The sequence below is a fragment of the Martes martes genome (genome assembly GCF_963455335.1).
Source record: "Martes martes genome assembly, chromosome: 4".
In the NCBI taxonomy this organism is placed as follows: Eukaryota; Metazoa; Chordata; class Mammalia; order Carnivora; family Mustelidae; genus Martes; species Martes martes.
In genome coordinates, this window is record NC_137891.1 from 99517271 (window position 1) to 99533381 (window position 16111).

At 43.4% G+C, this 16111-nt stretch overlaps 2 protein-coding genes across 3 annotated transcripts in view; one reads left to right on the top strand and one right to left on the bottom strand.

The window, feature by feature from the left end:
• ELAPOR1 (endosome-lysosome associated apoptosis and autophagy regulator 1) overlaps positions 1-3100 on the bottom strand; it is a gene marked incomplete at its 5' end in the record, with an annotated part of 71302 nt that extends 68202 nt beyond the window's left edge. The window contains 3 exons of the mRNA XM_080801674.1: positions 2318-2526; positions 2742-2932; positions 3021-3100. Of these exons, the coding sequence (XP_080657800.1) occupies positions 2318-2526; positions 2742-2932; positions 3021-3100 (480 nt within the window). The remainder of the gene's footprint in view (positions 1-2317; positions 2527-2741; positions 2933-3020) is intronic.
• A 533-nt stretch (positions 3101-3633) lies between these two features.
• On the top strand, positions 3634-12924 carry CFAP276 (cilia and flagella associated protein 276; the record flags this gene model as incomplete). 2 transcript variants are annotated; one of them, XM_080802119.1, is made up of 5 exons in its annotated part: positions 3634-3714; positions 11178-11294; positions 11813-11928; positions 12284-12414; positions 12854-12924. In XM_080802119.1, 5 exons carry the CDS (start codon positions 3634-3636, stop codon positions 12922-12924), a joined length of 516 nt encoding a protein of 171 aa, XP_080658245.1. The 2 variants fall into 2 exon arrangements, with proteins under 2 accessions (XP_080658245.1, XP_080658246.1); XM_080802120.1 differs by lacking the exon at positions 11178-11294.
• Between the last annotated feature and the right edge of the window lie 3187 nt (positions 12925-16111).

Genomic DNA, 16111 nt, shown 5'->3' on the forward strand with positions numbered 1-16111 from the left:
CTCCCACTGCCTGCCTTTCCCCCTTGCTCGTGTTCCTTCTCTCTCCCTGACAAATAAATAAATAAAATCTTAAGAAAAAAAATAAACAAACGGGACTTGCTGACGCCTGTGGCCAACTCCTAAGTCACTTTGACTCTGGCATGGGGTATGGATCTAATGGTAATGAAGCTGAAAAGGAAAGGGGGTTAGGTCACTCTAATTTGTGTTTGATTTTTATGGTTTTGGGAGTTTTTTGTGTATTTTCTCTTTCAATACTCAAAGCAATCCTTTTTGAGGTAGGTGTTATTGAAACACTCATTGTACAGATCCAAAAACTGTGTGGTAAATAACAGGTACAGACTAGACCCCTGGTATGTTGAGTTGCACAGATAATACTGGCCCGAGCTCAGGCTCTGCAGTAAGACCTTTTGCTTAGGCAAATGGCAGCCATTTTAAAAGGAGTAAATGCAAAAATTTGTGCCCAAGTTAGAGGTCCCAAGCATCAGTATTCTTCCTTCCCTCCAAAACAAGACGATACAAAGTGTTTAATTTCTCAAATGTCTCACATTTTCCAGAGTTGACAAGATCTCACCAAGAAGAAGTAGTGGAACTGTTAAGATTCTTACCTTCCACTCAGAGGAGACTCCCATACTGGATTCTTAGGCAAGGGTGCTTGGTTGAACTAGGTATCTCAGTTGGTTAGGCCACACACCACCAAGCCCAGTAAGCCACAGTCACTGAGAAGATCATCCTGTTCCTAGCCATCTTTAAAACAGGTCATAAAGGGGCGCTGGGAAGGCTCAGTTGGTTAAGCATCTGATTTCGACTCAGATCATGATCTCAAGGTTCTGGGATGGAGCCCACAGGGACAGGCTCCCTACTCAGCAGGGAGTCTGCTTCTCCCTTCCCCCGCTCATTTGTATGCTCTCTCGCTCTCTCTCTCTCTCTCTCAAATAAATGAATAAAATCTTAAAAAAAGAAAAAGCAGTTCATAAAGTGGCTGAGTGAAAATGTAGACAGTCCAGGGAAGGTCATCATTGGAACTGATAAAAAGTTATCAAAAGTGCCACTGACTGGGATCACTTGTGCCATATTCATGAATGAAGTACAAAATTCTCTCTCCTTCCCCACTCTTCAGTTCTTCATGCTCTGTTATGTTGTAGACAGTCTAATGGATAGAGCACCTTCCTAATAATATATTTCCATATGAGAGGGGGTTGCTTTTACTAATCAGTGAACACTGACAACTTATAAAAAGTATTTCAATCTCTCAAAACCCTAGCTAAGTACGACAATGGAGATTCTTTTTACAGGGCTAAACTCTTAGTGTATTATGAAATCTTTCACATCTCACAGAGATAACAGAACAACTCTTATTTTACCTTCTTCAGTGCAGTTCTTGTTGCCATCTCTGCCATATGGTTAAAAAAGCTTACCCAGAGAACAACCAAATAATGGTATTTCAAACCTATAGAAACTACTGAGTTTTGTTACTCCTTAATACCTTTGTGTATTCCTCCAAAAAGAATGCTCGAAGGATTTTCGGTGGGAAGACATTCACTGCCTATCGTCTGAATTGTGCTGGCAACCTTTTAGAAACACCTTGAAAAAGGCTTGGGACATATGTCAGCAGAAGTCAGAGAAGGAAAGGAGAGACTGGCGGAAAGCGAGATATTACAGACTTAAAGTCTGGTCAGAGGGGTTCGTGGGCTGTCAGGTACATTAAACAAAGCACACTGGGGGAGGCAAAGCACTTAGCAGCCCTCAAGGTAACTGGATGTTTAAGAAGGAGGGGAGGAGGAGAGAGGTGATGGGTTCCTTCAGTCCCCCTGTCACATCTCCCACCTTCACACTTATTTGAAACCATAATAAAACCACAAGGATGCCCGCTTTTCTCCCCTACTTTCCTCGGCCTTCCTAACTCCTTTCTTACCCCGCTCTTCCCTCTCACTTTCCAATTTGCCCCTCTGTACATAATCTTTTGTTTTCAACTACTTTAAGGTATTTCATTGCAGCTGGAAAACCATCCATGTCTTCTTCCTTCATTTCCGAGCCCAGGGACCCGGGTCCTTCCTGGGCTCCTTGGAGCTGGGACCTTCTCCTTCGAGCTCAGCAGCCCAGGCTGTGAGGATGATCTATTTCATGAGTCCTCCAGTGGGCTGGCCTCTCCATGACGCCAGTCCGCTCCTCTTCCCGCCCCTCCGCCTCCCCCCGCCTTATCCCCAAAGAAACCTAAACTCCGTGGCCTCTGAAACTGTCTGTGCCTGGGTCCCCAAGGTCTCCGCCAGGATCCAAGATTTGTCTGACCAAAGTGGGGTCAGGTCGGGGAAGACAGTACCTCTTTACAGGCGTGAAGCTCCGGTCCCGCTCCCTGGGTCACCTGGAAGGCGGTCCCAACCCAGAGCAGCAGCCGCAGAAGCCGGAGTGTGCGCCGCTCTGTTCTTCCCCTGCCTCTGGCAGAGGGATGAAGGCTGCGCCCCGGCTCAGCCATAGCGTTGTCCTGCGCGAGCGGCAGCAGCGGCTCAGGTGCTGCGGCTGCTGCTACTGCTGGCAGGAGGCGGAAAAAAAGGGGAGGGAGGTTCACAGGGGGAGGATGCAAGGGGCTGGGCTCGCTTCAGTCACCTCCCTGCGGCTACGCCGAGGCCGCCCATCCTTCCTCCTCCCTCCTTCCTCTTCTCCTCCTACCCACGTCGCCTTGGCAACCGCCTCCTCTTTCCCTCCGCGCGGGTGGGTCAGGGACCACGCGCTCCTCTGCCGCTCACCTGCCGGTCGCCATGGCAGCCGCCGCCGCTGGCGCGCGCCGCGTGGAAGTGCGCGCGCCCGGGGTCTGCAACCGGCCCAACAGGCGGGCCGGGGTCGTGTAAAGAACGCAGTAGAAACATCCTCCAAGCCAAAGCCACCAAATTCACGTTTTCCATTGCTCTTTCGGGTCATGGGCCATTTATGAGCATCTCTAATTTTGCAGACGTGGCGTTCGACAATACTTATTCTGCACCTCCTTTGTGTGCAGCGATAGAAGGAAGATTGAGGCGCTGTCTCACCTCCAGAAGTTACGGCCCGGAAGAGTGGCACAGTAGATGTTACCTACTGCAACAGCCGCTTCTGGAGATCTTACTTCCATCCCGCCAAATCCACCCGTGCCTTTACAACCGGCTCCATGCGAAGCCTTAAGACTTGCTTAACTGAGGTTAAGCAAGGAGGGTTTGCGTTAGGCTGAAATTTTCCAAGCACGACACTTGGGATCTTCATTCTCTCGTTGCTTTGAAAAATTCTTTCGTTAGATGTGAAGGAGAAGAAAATTACTGGGTCATCTTTCAGGACTTCTTTACTTAACTGAAGTCTTTTGCACAGCGGGAGGCCGACGTTTTTTAACTAAGGCTCCCAAGTGCAAATGCAGGGGGCTCCCCGGTACGCTCTGTGGCGCTTTCCCCTCTGCGTTCCCCCGAGCTTCCTCCGGAGGGGGTCTCCCGCACCGGACCGCCAGGTGGCGCCCTTCTCGAAGGGAATTCACCTCAGTCACAGATGGCGGGAGAGTTGCCTGGCAACCGAAAGTGGGCGTTCCAAACAATTGGGACCCGGGATCCTCCGCGTGCGTTGTGTGCGGCTGCGCGGGCTTTCCATCCCTCACACCAGCTTCTCACTCCGCATTTTACCATGCCTTTCACCCGAGACCCTTTCCAGCACCCTACGTTGGATAACGATGAGACCTACCTGGGAAAACTCCGGGCTTCCAAGGTACTGTGGTTTCTTGCGTAGATTCCCACCAAGGGCGATGGCACTCTTCTTTCTGTTGGCGTGATGGGCAGGGATGGTAACTTAAAGCACTCTGGTGAGGACACTGAGTAAGGTACCGGAGAAGTTTGTTTTCTGCCTGCCTCTTGGCTCCACGTTCAGATCTGCTAACGTTTCAGAGATGCTTTTGAGGAGAGGGAAGTAGAGCTCTAGCCCAGAGGAACAAGGGGCTGTCGTTGCACAAAGCAGTGCTTGGTATAATGAGGATTAAACAGGCCCAGGTCCCACCAAGCCACCCTTTGCCCTGTTTGGAAACCTGTTCTCTGAAGAGATATGAGATATGGAATGGGAGAGAATGCTCTGGAAGCCACCAGGCCGTGCTTTGTACATCTGCCCTCACACAATCTCTGTCTTTGGGTTAATGCTGGAATGTGTGTTTGTATGTGTGTCAGTGATTTGAGGAATTTAAATTATCTTTTTCTGGCAGAAGTATTTGGGAAGCTTGAAATGGTGCAAAGTAAGGTTAATTCAATAGTAATTGTGGCTTGATAACAGAATCAAGGAGCTTCCTTTCGTTTATTCAACATTTATCATTTACTATACGCCAGCATTCTGCTCAACACTGAGGACGTGTAGATGAGTTAGATATGGCTCCTGCTTTAGAGAAACTCTAGTAGAAAAGCTGACAACAGCAGCATCGAAAATGCTTGCACAACAGCACATGAGTTGTACCAGAGTTATACTCTGTGTCATATTGTGTGTCAGGAGAACTGGGAGCTTAAAGAAAGCTGCTCAGAACAGGTGAGTTTTCACACCCAAATATGAGTGAGCTGGACTAGGTGAAGGAGGAGGTGGAATGTGAGTTAGAAAAAAGGAAACAAGAACCAGACATTAAAGGCACGGGGGCAGCAGGTGCACGTCCATGGAAAGGAGAGAAAGAGTGGCCTGCTTGGGGCCAAAGAGTCCAGAGTGGCTGGAGCATCAATGTGAGATGGAGGAGGGGAGAGAGCAGGAGCTGGAGTCACCTACTTGGGCTGGGTGTGCTGTGTACACCATGCTTGTGAGCTAGGATTCATCCTGGAGGCTCTGGGGAATCACGTCAGGATTTTAAGCACTAGAGTGACACGATCAATGGGTGTTTCAGAAAGCAAAGCAGTGTAGATTGGATAGAATGGGAGTGGGGACAAGAAGAATTAGCGAGGAGGAAGGAGCCTCAGAAGGCAGCAGTCTCCAGGAGGAATAACAGGTCTAAATCAGGGGATGGCAATGAGGTGCAGATGTGAAAAAGTTGCCAAAGGTAGGACTGATGTAACTTTGTGGCTGGATATGGGCCCACGAGAAGGGACAAGTCTAGGATAGCTTCTAGGTGTCCAAGGGCTTAATTGATACCACTTACTGAATGAGGCATCCAGGGGAAGCTGATTTGGGGAGAAAGTTGTGCAGATCAGTTATGTAGATGTTGCTTTTGTGGTGCCCATGGGACATTTAAGTGAAGATGAATAGTGGGCAACATGGTTGAGAATTCTAGGTTGAAGATAGATATCTAGAAGCCGCAGTACCCATGTGGTGATTTAACCCATAGGACGGAATGAGCTCATCCAGTGAAGGTGAGAATATGAAAAACAGAAACGAAACCCCTGAAGAAGGCACTGTCTAAGGGGCAGAGGGAGAAAGTAGAGCTGACAAGGGGGTTGAGCAGTAACAGGTAGAGGCAGGACGATGGCCAGGAAGAGCTGGACCCACAGAGCGTGGAGAGAACATTTGAGAGAATCAGAATCATGGTGCCAGAAAAATGCAGACATCTGGAAAGGACCCACCTAACCTAGTTAAAGATAAAGAGCATTGGTCACCAGCAAGAGTAGTTTCAGGGCTTGCTTGAGAAGAGGGCATGGAAAGAGGGAGGAGGTGAAGATAGTAAATGTTGACTCTTGAAGAAGTCTAGTTCTGCAGGCAAGGTGAAAGAGTGGTAGCTAGGTAGTGATAAAGAAATGAGAGAGAAGCTGGGTATAGGGGATGGACGCCAGGATGGTGCCGGTCTCTGAAGCGCAGGGAAAGGCTAGGTTCAAGGAAGAAAGGTTATTCTTTTTTATTATTAGTTTAGAAGTGTAGTTGACTTTCAGTGTTCTCTTCATTTCAGGTGTACAACATAGCGATCTGACAATCCTATAAATTACTCAGTGTTCACCACAGTAAGAGTAGTCAACACTTGTCACCATACGACGTTATGACAATAGCATTGACACTCTCCCCGATGCTGCACCTTTCACGCCCATGACTTACTGGAAGTTTGTATCTCTTAATTTTTTCACTTATTTCACCCATATCTCCACCCACCTTCCTTCTGTCAACTGTTAGTTTGTCTTCTGCATTTATGGGTCTGTTTCTGCTTTTGTTTGTTTTGCTTTGCTTTTCAGGCTCCACATATAAGTGAAATAATATGGTATCGGACTCTCTTTGCATCACTTAGCCAAATACCCTCTAGCTCCATCCATGTTGTTGAAAATGGCAAGATTTTTCTTTTTTTATGGCTGAGTAATATTCCATTGTGTATAGATAGGTAGATAAACAGATAAAGAATGAAGCTATATATAAATATCACATTTTCTTAATCCATTCATCTATCAATGGGTACTTTTGTTGCTTCCATATCTTGGCTATTGTAAATAATGCTGCAGTAAATATAGTTCATATATCTTTTTGAATTAGTGTTTTCATTTTCTTTAGGCAAATACCTAGTAGTGGAATTACTGGGTCATGTGGCATTTCTATTTTTAATTTTTTCAGGAGCCTCTATACTGTTTCCCCAATGGCTGCACCAATTTACATGTTCCCTTTTCTCCACATCTTCACCAACACTTGTTATTTCTTGCCTTTTTGATACTAGCCATTCTTACTGGTGTGAGGTGATATTTCATTGTGGTTTTGGTTTGCATTTCCCTGATGATCGGTGATGTTGAGCATCTTTTCATGTGTCTGTCGGCCATTTCTATGTCCACTTTGGAAAAATGTCTACGCAGGTCCTCTGCCCATTTTTTAATCAGATTGGGGTTTTTAGTGTTGAGTTGTATAAGTTCTTGATATATTTTGGATATTAATTCCTTATCAGATATAGCATTTGCAAATATCTTCTTCCATTCACTAGGTTGTCTTTTCATTTTGTTGATGGCTTTCTTGGTGTGAGAGCTTCTTATTTTGGTGTAATCCCAATAGTTTATTTTTGCTTTTGTTTCCCTTCCCTGAGGAGATATGTCCATAAATATGTTGATAAGGCTAACGTCTTAAGAAATTACTGCCTGTGTTTTCTTTTAGAATCTTTATGGTTTCAGTTCTGACATTTAGGTTTTTAATCCACTTTCATTTTATTTTTGTGTATAGTGTAAGATAGTGGCCAGTTTCATTGTTTTGCATGTAGCTGCCCAGTTTTCCCAGAACCATTTATCAAAGAAGCTTTTCCTCATTGTATATTCTTGCATCCTTTTTCATAGATTAATTGACCATATAAATAAGCATGAGTTTATTTCTTGGCTCTCTATCCTATTCCACTGTTCTATGTTTCTCATTTTGTGCCAGTACTGTATTGTGTTTTTTTTTAAGTTTATGTACTTGTTTTAGCAATCTCTATACCCAGTGTAGGGGTCAAGCTCATGACCCCCAAATCAAGAGATGCATGCTTTTCCAAGCAAGCCAGCCAGATGCCACACATAATATATTGTTTTGATTACTATAGCTTTGTAGTATATCTTGAAATCTAGGATTGTGGTACCTCCAGCTTTGTTCTTTCTCAAGATTGCTTTGATATTCAGAATCTTTTGTGGTTCCATAAATTTTAGGATTATTTTTTTCTAGTCCTGTGAAAAATGCTATTGGCATTTTGATGGGGATTGCATTGAATCTGTAGATTGCTTCTGGTAGTATGGACATTTTAACAACATTAATTTTTCCAATCCATGAGCATGATGTATCTTTCCATTTGGGCTGTCTTCAATTTCTTTCATCAGTGTCTTATAATTTTCAGGTCTTTCACTGCCTTGGTTAAATTTATTCCAAGATTTTTAAATTATTTTTGGCACAATTGTAAATGCGATTCTTTTCTTTTTTTAAGATTTTGTTTATTTATTTGACACAGAGAGAGATCACAAGTAGGCAGAGAGGCAGGCAGAGAGGCGGGGGGGGGGGGGGTTGTGGAATCAGGCTCCCTGCTGAGCAGAGAGTCCATTGTGGGCTCAATCCCAGGATCCTGAGATCGTGACCTGAGCCAAAGGCAGAGGCTTACCCACCGAGCCACCCAGGCGCCCCAACAGATTTCTTTATATTAATTTTGTATTCTGTAACTTTAGGGAATTCATTTATTAATTCTAACAGTTTTTTGGTATTTTATGGGGTTTTCTATATATAGTATTGTGTCATGTGCAAATAATGAGGGTTTTACCTCTTAACAATTTGGATGCCTTTTACTCCTTTTTCTTGTCTGGTTTCTGTAGCTAAGGCTTCCAATACTATGTTGAATAAAAGTGGTGATTGTGGGCATCCTTGTTTTGTTCCTGAACTTGGAAGAAAATCTTTCAGTTGTCACCATTGAAATGGATGTTAACTGTGGATTTTCATATTTACCTTTATCATGTTGAGATACATTCCCTCTAAACCTACTTGTTGCGATTTTTAATAATAAACAGATGTTGTATTTTGTCAAATACTTTTTCTGCATCTGTTGAGATGATCACATGGTTTTTATCCTTCCTCTTGTTAATGTGATGTATCACATTGATTTGTGAATACTGACCCCCATCCCTGCATTGCTGGAAAAAAAATTGAATGATCCTTCAAATGTATTATTGAATTTAGTGTACTCATATTTTGTTGAAGATAGTGTACTAATATTTTGTTCATCAGGGCTATTGGCTTGTAGTTTTCTTTCATTCATAATGGCATCTGTCTGATTTTGGTATAAGGGTAATGCTGGCCTTGTAGAATGAATTTGGAAGTTTTTCTTCCTCTTCTATTTTTTGGAATAGTTTGAAAACAATAGGTATTAACTCTTCCTTAAATGTTTGGTAGAATTTTTTTGTGAAGCTATCTGGTCCTGCACTTTTGTTTGTTGGGAGTTTTTTGAATTACCATTTCAATTTTGTTACTAGTAATTGGTCTGTTCAAATTTTCTATCTCTTCTTGATTTAGTTTTGGAAGATTCTATGTTTCCAGGAATTTATCCATTTTTCTAGATTGTCCAGTTTGTTGGCATATAATGTTCATGGTATTTTGTTATAATTCTTTGTGTTTCTGTGATGTTGGTTATTATTTCTTCTTCATTTCTAATTTTATTTAATTCCTTGCTCTCTCTCTTTCTTTTTTTCTGATAAGTCTAGCTAATGGTTTATCAGTTTTATGTTTTCCAAGAACCAGCTCTTGGTTTCATTTGGTTTCCTGGATCTTTGTGTGTATGTGTTTGTGTGTTTGAGTCTCCCATTTATTTCTGCTCAGATCTTTATTATCTCCTTCCTTCTACTGACTTTGTTGGCTCTTCATTAGGCTTTGTTTGTTCTTTTTTTCTAGTTTCTTTAGATATAAGATTAGATTGTTTGAGATTTTTCTTGTTTCTTGAGGTAGGCCTGTATCACTATAAAATTTCCTCTTAGAACTCTAAGACTTTGGATAGACAGTTGTATTTTCATTTTCATTTTCTCTATATTTCTCTATTTCCTGATTTCTTGGTTGACCCATTGGTTGCTCAGTAGCATGTTGTCTAACCTCCATGTGTTTTTGTTTTCCAGGGTTTTTTTCTCCTAATTGATTTCTAATTTCATACCATTGTGGGTGGAAAAGTTGCTTGATGTGATTTCAGTCTTCTTAAATTTATTGAGACTTGTTTTGTGGTCTGACATGTGATCTCTCCTAGACAATGCTCCACGTACTCTGGAAAAGAATGTGTATTCTGGTGCTTTAGATGGAATGTATAATCTGTTGTGTCCATCTGATCTAATGCGTTGTTCAAAGCAATCAATTCCTTCTTGATTTTCTGTTTGGATGGTTTATCCATTGATGTAAGTGGGTATTAAAGTCCCCTAGTATTGGTGTATTACTGTCAGTTCTTCCTTTATGTCTATTTATATTTGCTTTATGTATTTAGGTACTTCTATTTTGGGTACATAGCTATTCACAATTATGATATCCTCTTATTGGATTGATGCCTCTATCACTTATTTGACTCTTGCTACAGTCTTTGTTATAAAGTTTATTTTGTCTAATATGAGTATTGCTACCTAGCTCTTTTTTTTGGGGGGGGGGCTTCCATTTGAATAGACTATATTTTTCCATTCATAAGGGTTATCCTTGAGTTAAATGTACACCCCTTCCTTTGAGATGGAAGGACACTGGATGTGAGGATGGTATTCATGCTTGACAGTCTTGACTTTCTCAATGAAAGTCTCATTCTTCTGCTGAATGAGGACATGTGAGGCTTATATAGTCTTTAAGGAATGGGAGGAGAACTGCCTATGCCTGCATCATATATTTGTAGTTTCCTTGATTCATTTGTCATCTTTTTTGGTGATAGCACACTGTCTGATACATACTATCCAATTAATGTCTAACTGACCTGAGTTACACAGCACTGCCGGATATAGAAGGGAAGGAAGTTCCAACACTGCATAGGTTGAATTTGATCTCTACTAGGTTGAAACTGTACTCACAGTCATTATTCAAACAGAATTTAGTTTTTGAACACCAAGTGTTGGGTTGCGGTGCTAGGTACTAGAGTATAGTGAACAATATGGCATTTTTACATTAAATGGCAAAATCAGTTACATGCTTTTCACATTCATGCTTATATGGTTCTATTGAGAAGACTGACTATTCAGTGTACTTTTTCTATGACACTTCTGCAGCCACAATGACCCTTCCGTGCTCACTGCAATCTTTTTCTCTTCCTGCTTAGACACTGCACTCTCCCAATTCTTTTGACTCTGACTACCTTAGCATCCTCTCTCCCTCCCCTCTCCCCGTTATAATATTGTGCAATCATGAGCCCTTTTAGCCACCCCCCCTTTTGTAGGCATCAGCCACTACTTCATGTGGATGACCTCCAGACCCCTATTACTTGTTCTGAGCTCTCCTCCAAGTTTCACACTTCCCATTTTCCACCTGTTGACTGCATTTGGATAACGTATCTTTTCTTCAAACTCAGTATGACTAAACCTGAGATCATCATCTTACTTATCTTCTCCACGCTCTTCACCCCATCCCACTCCACCCCTTTGCCTGTATTCCTGGCCTACTTCTGTCAGTTCTAAGATTGAAAACTTAGGAGCATCAAAAGCCTGGGAGTTTTGCTTTGTATCCTTCTTCCCTTTGAAGATATCCCCCTGAGGTTCAGTTAAAATAGGCTGGAATAAGGAGATGGATGTCACTGAAGCTATCACATCAGCAAGGCCTCCTGTAACCAGGTCCTGCGTGTGGTTTCTCTTTTGCAGAAACTGCCATATAAGAACCCAGCTCACCTTGCTCAGCAACAGGAACCCTGGAGTCGGCTCAGCTCAACTCCCACAATCACCTCCATGAGGCGGGATGTTTATTTTTTTGATCCTGAGGTACCTATAGCATTGAAATGCTATTTCTCTTTACATCTGCGTAAGACTCATGAATCTCTTTTTTGAAAGGTCATCTGTCCTTCATGGCGTCAGCATCTTTACTTTGTCCCCAGTCCACGGTCCTAACCAAATCTAAAACCTAACACTAATTTATCTGGCCTCTGGGAAGTTGGAAGGCTTGTGTTTTGTCCAGTTGATTATCTGGAGCAAATCATTTTCTCACCAGACTTTTAACTCTTCTGATTATAACCAGAAACGAGGTAAGGCCCAGTAAGCCCAAGTGAAGGACAATATGATGTCCATAGCTCCTGTGAGAGCTCACCCTTTATTAGACCTAAGCATGACACAATTCTATATTGACAAGAGTTAAAATGTCCTTGGTATGTAAGGAGTTGGTGGACCTCAGGCCCAAAAGGGGTTCATTCTGCTTTGGGGGAAAAAGTAGAGCCCAACAGAACCTGACTAGAGTTGGGGTAGAGGTAGCAAGCTAACCCTGGGGGGACTGACTTCCTCTGTAGATACCAAAGGATGACCTGGATTTCCGCTTAGCAGCCTTGTACAACCACCACACAGGGACATTCAAGAACAAAAGTGAGATACTCTTACACCAGGAGACTACCCAGGATACCCATGGGTAAGTGGTGGAGGCAGAGCCTCTCCATCCTAAGGACAATGCCATCCAGTCATGTAAGGTAAATCGTCACCTGGGAAATAAAAATAATCAGTAGGTACTCATTTGTAGACCCATTCCTGTGCTTTTTACATCTGTATCTATAATGCAATTTCTGTATTTTTATTTACTAAAAGGAATAGAGATCCTCCAGCATTGTGCTCATCTGTATAAACAAACAAAATCTTCAATTAATTCCTAGAGGGCAAAAAGGGCCTTTGGCTGCATTATTTTTGAGGCTGCATGCAACTCTCATTCCCTCCTCACCTTTCTTCTCCTGATTTCACTCTCCCCTGTTCTTCCCCATACCATCTTCTAGAATCATCAAGACCCAATTCCCTGGAGAACTTTTACCCCCTCCTCCTCCACCTTCCATCACTTCCCGGTCTAACATCAGATACTGGATCAACCCTAAGAAGGAGTCTATCCACAGCATCCAGGGATCCATAGGTAAGGGTTAGAAGACTGGATGGGCAGATGGGTGGTACCAGAGTTTTTTTAAATTGACCCAGGAATCAGGGAGTTGAGGTGATTGGTCATTAGGGAACTTCAGGGATAACTGAAGGTCTTAGAGTAGTAGTGACTAAGCTGGCACATTATTAGACTAATACCAGAGGACATACTGCCTAAAAGCTAGGAAATGAATTCCATTTTTCAGAGCTTTTAACTCAGGCTTAGGTCTAAGCGACAAAATGTGTAGGAAAGGGCAGAAACCTGGGAGTGGAAGACCTACAGCTGTCTCCCATCAGTCCTCTCTATAGGTCAGTTTCCCCAGCTATTAAAAGAACCTTCTCCACAGCACCCAGAAATGTGTGGGTGATTACAGGTTCCCAGAAGAGGCAAAGGATTTGAAATTCACAGCCTACCCCATGTTCTCTTTTCTCCACAGTGTCCCCTCACACTGCAGCCACCAATGGAGGCTACTCCCGAAAGAATGATGGTGGCTTCTTCTCTACCTAATGTTAACAGGCCCCTGGACTAATTAATCATAGTGGAACATCTGCTGCCCACCTCCATTAAATAGATTTGTGCTGGATGAAGCCTGAAGTGTGTTACCCACGGACTAAAGAGTTGCTACTTGACTGCTCTTAAAATGTGGGAGGGAAGTTTCCCAACTTTAGAAACTAGTCCTATTGGACATTTTTGCAATTTGTTAAGTCATCTTGCTGAAAAGCTAAGGATCTAGAACAAAACAGCATATGGGGCGCCTTCAAGGCTCAGTTGATTAACTATCTCTGTTAATCTCAGCTCGGGTCTTGGGTCTTGGGTCTTGGGGTCATGAGTTCAGGCCCAACATAAGGCTGGGTATGGAGTCTACTTTAAAAAAAAAGAAAAAAAAAAAACACTGTTTTTGGCAGGGGACAGGTATTTATATTTTGTAAACTGAGCTCATTCCAAACATAGATATATCAACATTTCTTGCAAACTTGTATGTCAGCCACTGAGCTAAGTGTCAGGGACATAGCCCATTCTCTTAATGAGCTTACCACACCATAATTCTGGTAACTCTGTGTAGCTTTAACGTTTACTCTGAGGTCACAATTAACATATTTCAGACCTTCTGGATTTCATCATCTGCTGGGCTCTACTTTTCCATAAGGGTTCGATCTTCCTGGACCTGGCTCCTTGCTACTGTTCATTCTCTAATTCTGCTGTCTTTTTGCCTGTGAGTCAATTCCCTTTTGTCAGTTTATGCTGTGAAATACAGCCCCTGATTATTATAAATGTGGTGCAACAACCTGGTGCTTGGGTTTGAAGGTACCTAAAAACATGCATTAATGTGGTTTCTAAAATTTTAAGTCACTCAGGGGAACGTGCTGTTAGATTGGACAAGAAATGGCAGAACTTTCAGAATATTGTAGGGTAAATTCCCATTTCTAAGTTTGGACAACATATGCATTGTTGAATAATTCAGATATGAAAGAGTTTCTTCCTGTTACTCGGGTACAGGGTCCTTAAGTTCCATTGAACTATCGTGGATCCTCTTCCACAGAGATAATCCAGCCTATTCAGAACATCTGCTGCCAAGTGGCAATATCAAGTTTCAGTTCTCATTATTTAGAATGGCTGAAAGTGGCAGAGAGGGGTGACTCTCTAGCTAATCATCTCATACAGGTTGATACTGAGTATTAAAAAATGTATTACCGTGACCCGTAAATCGAGTCTTAAAAATATAGACTCGTGGACCCCCCAAATAATTCTAATTCAGTAAATCGGGGGGGGGGGAGGGCGGAACCTGACTTTTTATAAGCTCTCCAAGTTCCCTTATGGATATATATATATGTATAACCTTCAGCGGCATATACTGTACAGGGGGCCACCAGTGTTAGTACCATACAAAGAGTCATCACACGTCGGGCCTAAAGGAAAAAAGGAAAGGGACTAGGGAAAAGCACTGCAGCACCAAACAAGGCGTCCGTGCCCTTCCCGCTCCCGCAGGTCGGGCGATAGCTCCTTCACCCTCGCCTCAGCCCCCAGCGCCGGGCACCGCCGCCGCCTTTTAACGTTTAGCCCCACTGCCACGGGCGATCACGCTCCGGGGCCGGGCTCAGATCAGAATCGCCTCGATAATCAGCGGCCCGAGACAAGCCCGGCCTCGTCTATCTGATCAATTCATCACTTCTGAGCGCCGGGCCCCGTTAAGACCAGCTCCGGGACCGCGGCGTTGCCGCCGCCCAAGGGGCCTCGCTGCACATAGCCCCGAGGAGGGGGCTTCGCAGGAGGAGAGCTTTTCATCTCGGGTAGGCCCGGCGGGGCTACGGTCACAACCCGATCAAATAAGATCAAGGTGTAGGCGGGGGGAGGGGCTCAGGGAAGGGCGCTCACACTCGTCTTGCACGCCTCATGCGCACACTCACACATTCGTGCGTCCATTCACTCAGCCCACACGCGCCATCCACGCAGCACCGTAGCAACACACAACACACCCAGTCCCCAAGCCTTGCTCCCTCCGGGAACGGACCGGAACGCTCACCCTCTTTTAAATCTCTCCGCCCCCCCCGCCTCGGAGGATTATGGGAGGAACCACTGAGCTCAGCCTCTCCCTCCGTGTGCGCTTTGCTGCCCCCGCGTGGCCTGGAGGGGAACCCGGGTCCTAGAGAAAAGCTGGACAAGTTCCCATAATACTAAATTGTGATTGTCTTACGATCTTTGTACAGGTACATGCTTATATCCGTATATATAGCTTTCCTTTGGTCTTTGACCCACGTCTTTGATTCAGGTTCTGAATATAAGATGATTCAGTGTAGGGGGGTTATAGGTGACCGACTGCTTTCCCATGGAAAGGCAAAGCCTGGTCACTAACCAGTATCAGCTTCTCCAAGAGCTCCTTCCCTCAGGGGAGAAGGAAAACACCATTTTAGCAGAGAAAGGTGGGAATAGATTATTTAAATCCAATGTCTTGGTAGTCAGGATACTGTGAAATGAGTAAAAGTAGGAAGGCATATCCCTGGCATTTACAAGAGCCCCCTTGTTTACAGGAAACTTGACGTTATCTATGGCATTCATATTGATGAACCTTCACTTAACTTTCACGTCCATTACAGCATGTCTAACTTTCAAACTCCAGAATGAGTAGTGAAAAAAAAGTAGTGTTTATAGAATGCGAATTAGCTCCATTCATACCGGGGAACACACTTTTAATGTCTCAGTTCCTTCTTTCTCCTCCTTCAATGAAAAGGGTATGTGTGTGGGTAGGATAAATAAATAAATTTTGTGAATTTATAATTTGTAACTGTGCCAGTTCCACCATACACTTGGGATAAACAAATAGGGGGATACTATCCATTTATGTGCCATGGCTGGTTAACCTCATTTGAATGAAGTTTATGGCTGGTAATAACATAATATTTGTCTTTTAATAGCAGTGGTAGATAAAATGTATTGTTGTCTGCCTTAACATGCTTCAGAACTAATATATATATAATGTATATATTTATATATATAAGCTGATACATGTATCAGCTCCCTCAAAGGAAAAAACTTTTCCATAAGGGTTCACAAATTCTAAACTATATCATATATTTGGTGACCATCATAAGGGGTCAACTGGAATAATGATATTCACTAATGTAAACTAAAGAGGTATACTTGGGTAGAACCAAGGGGAGTATTGAACAACGTTCAATGAATTCATCATGTGACAAAT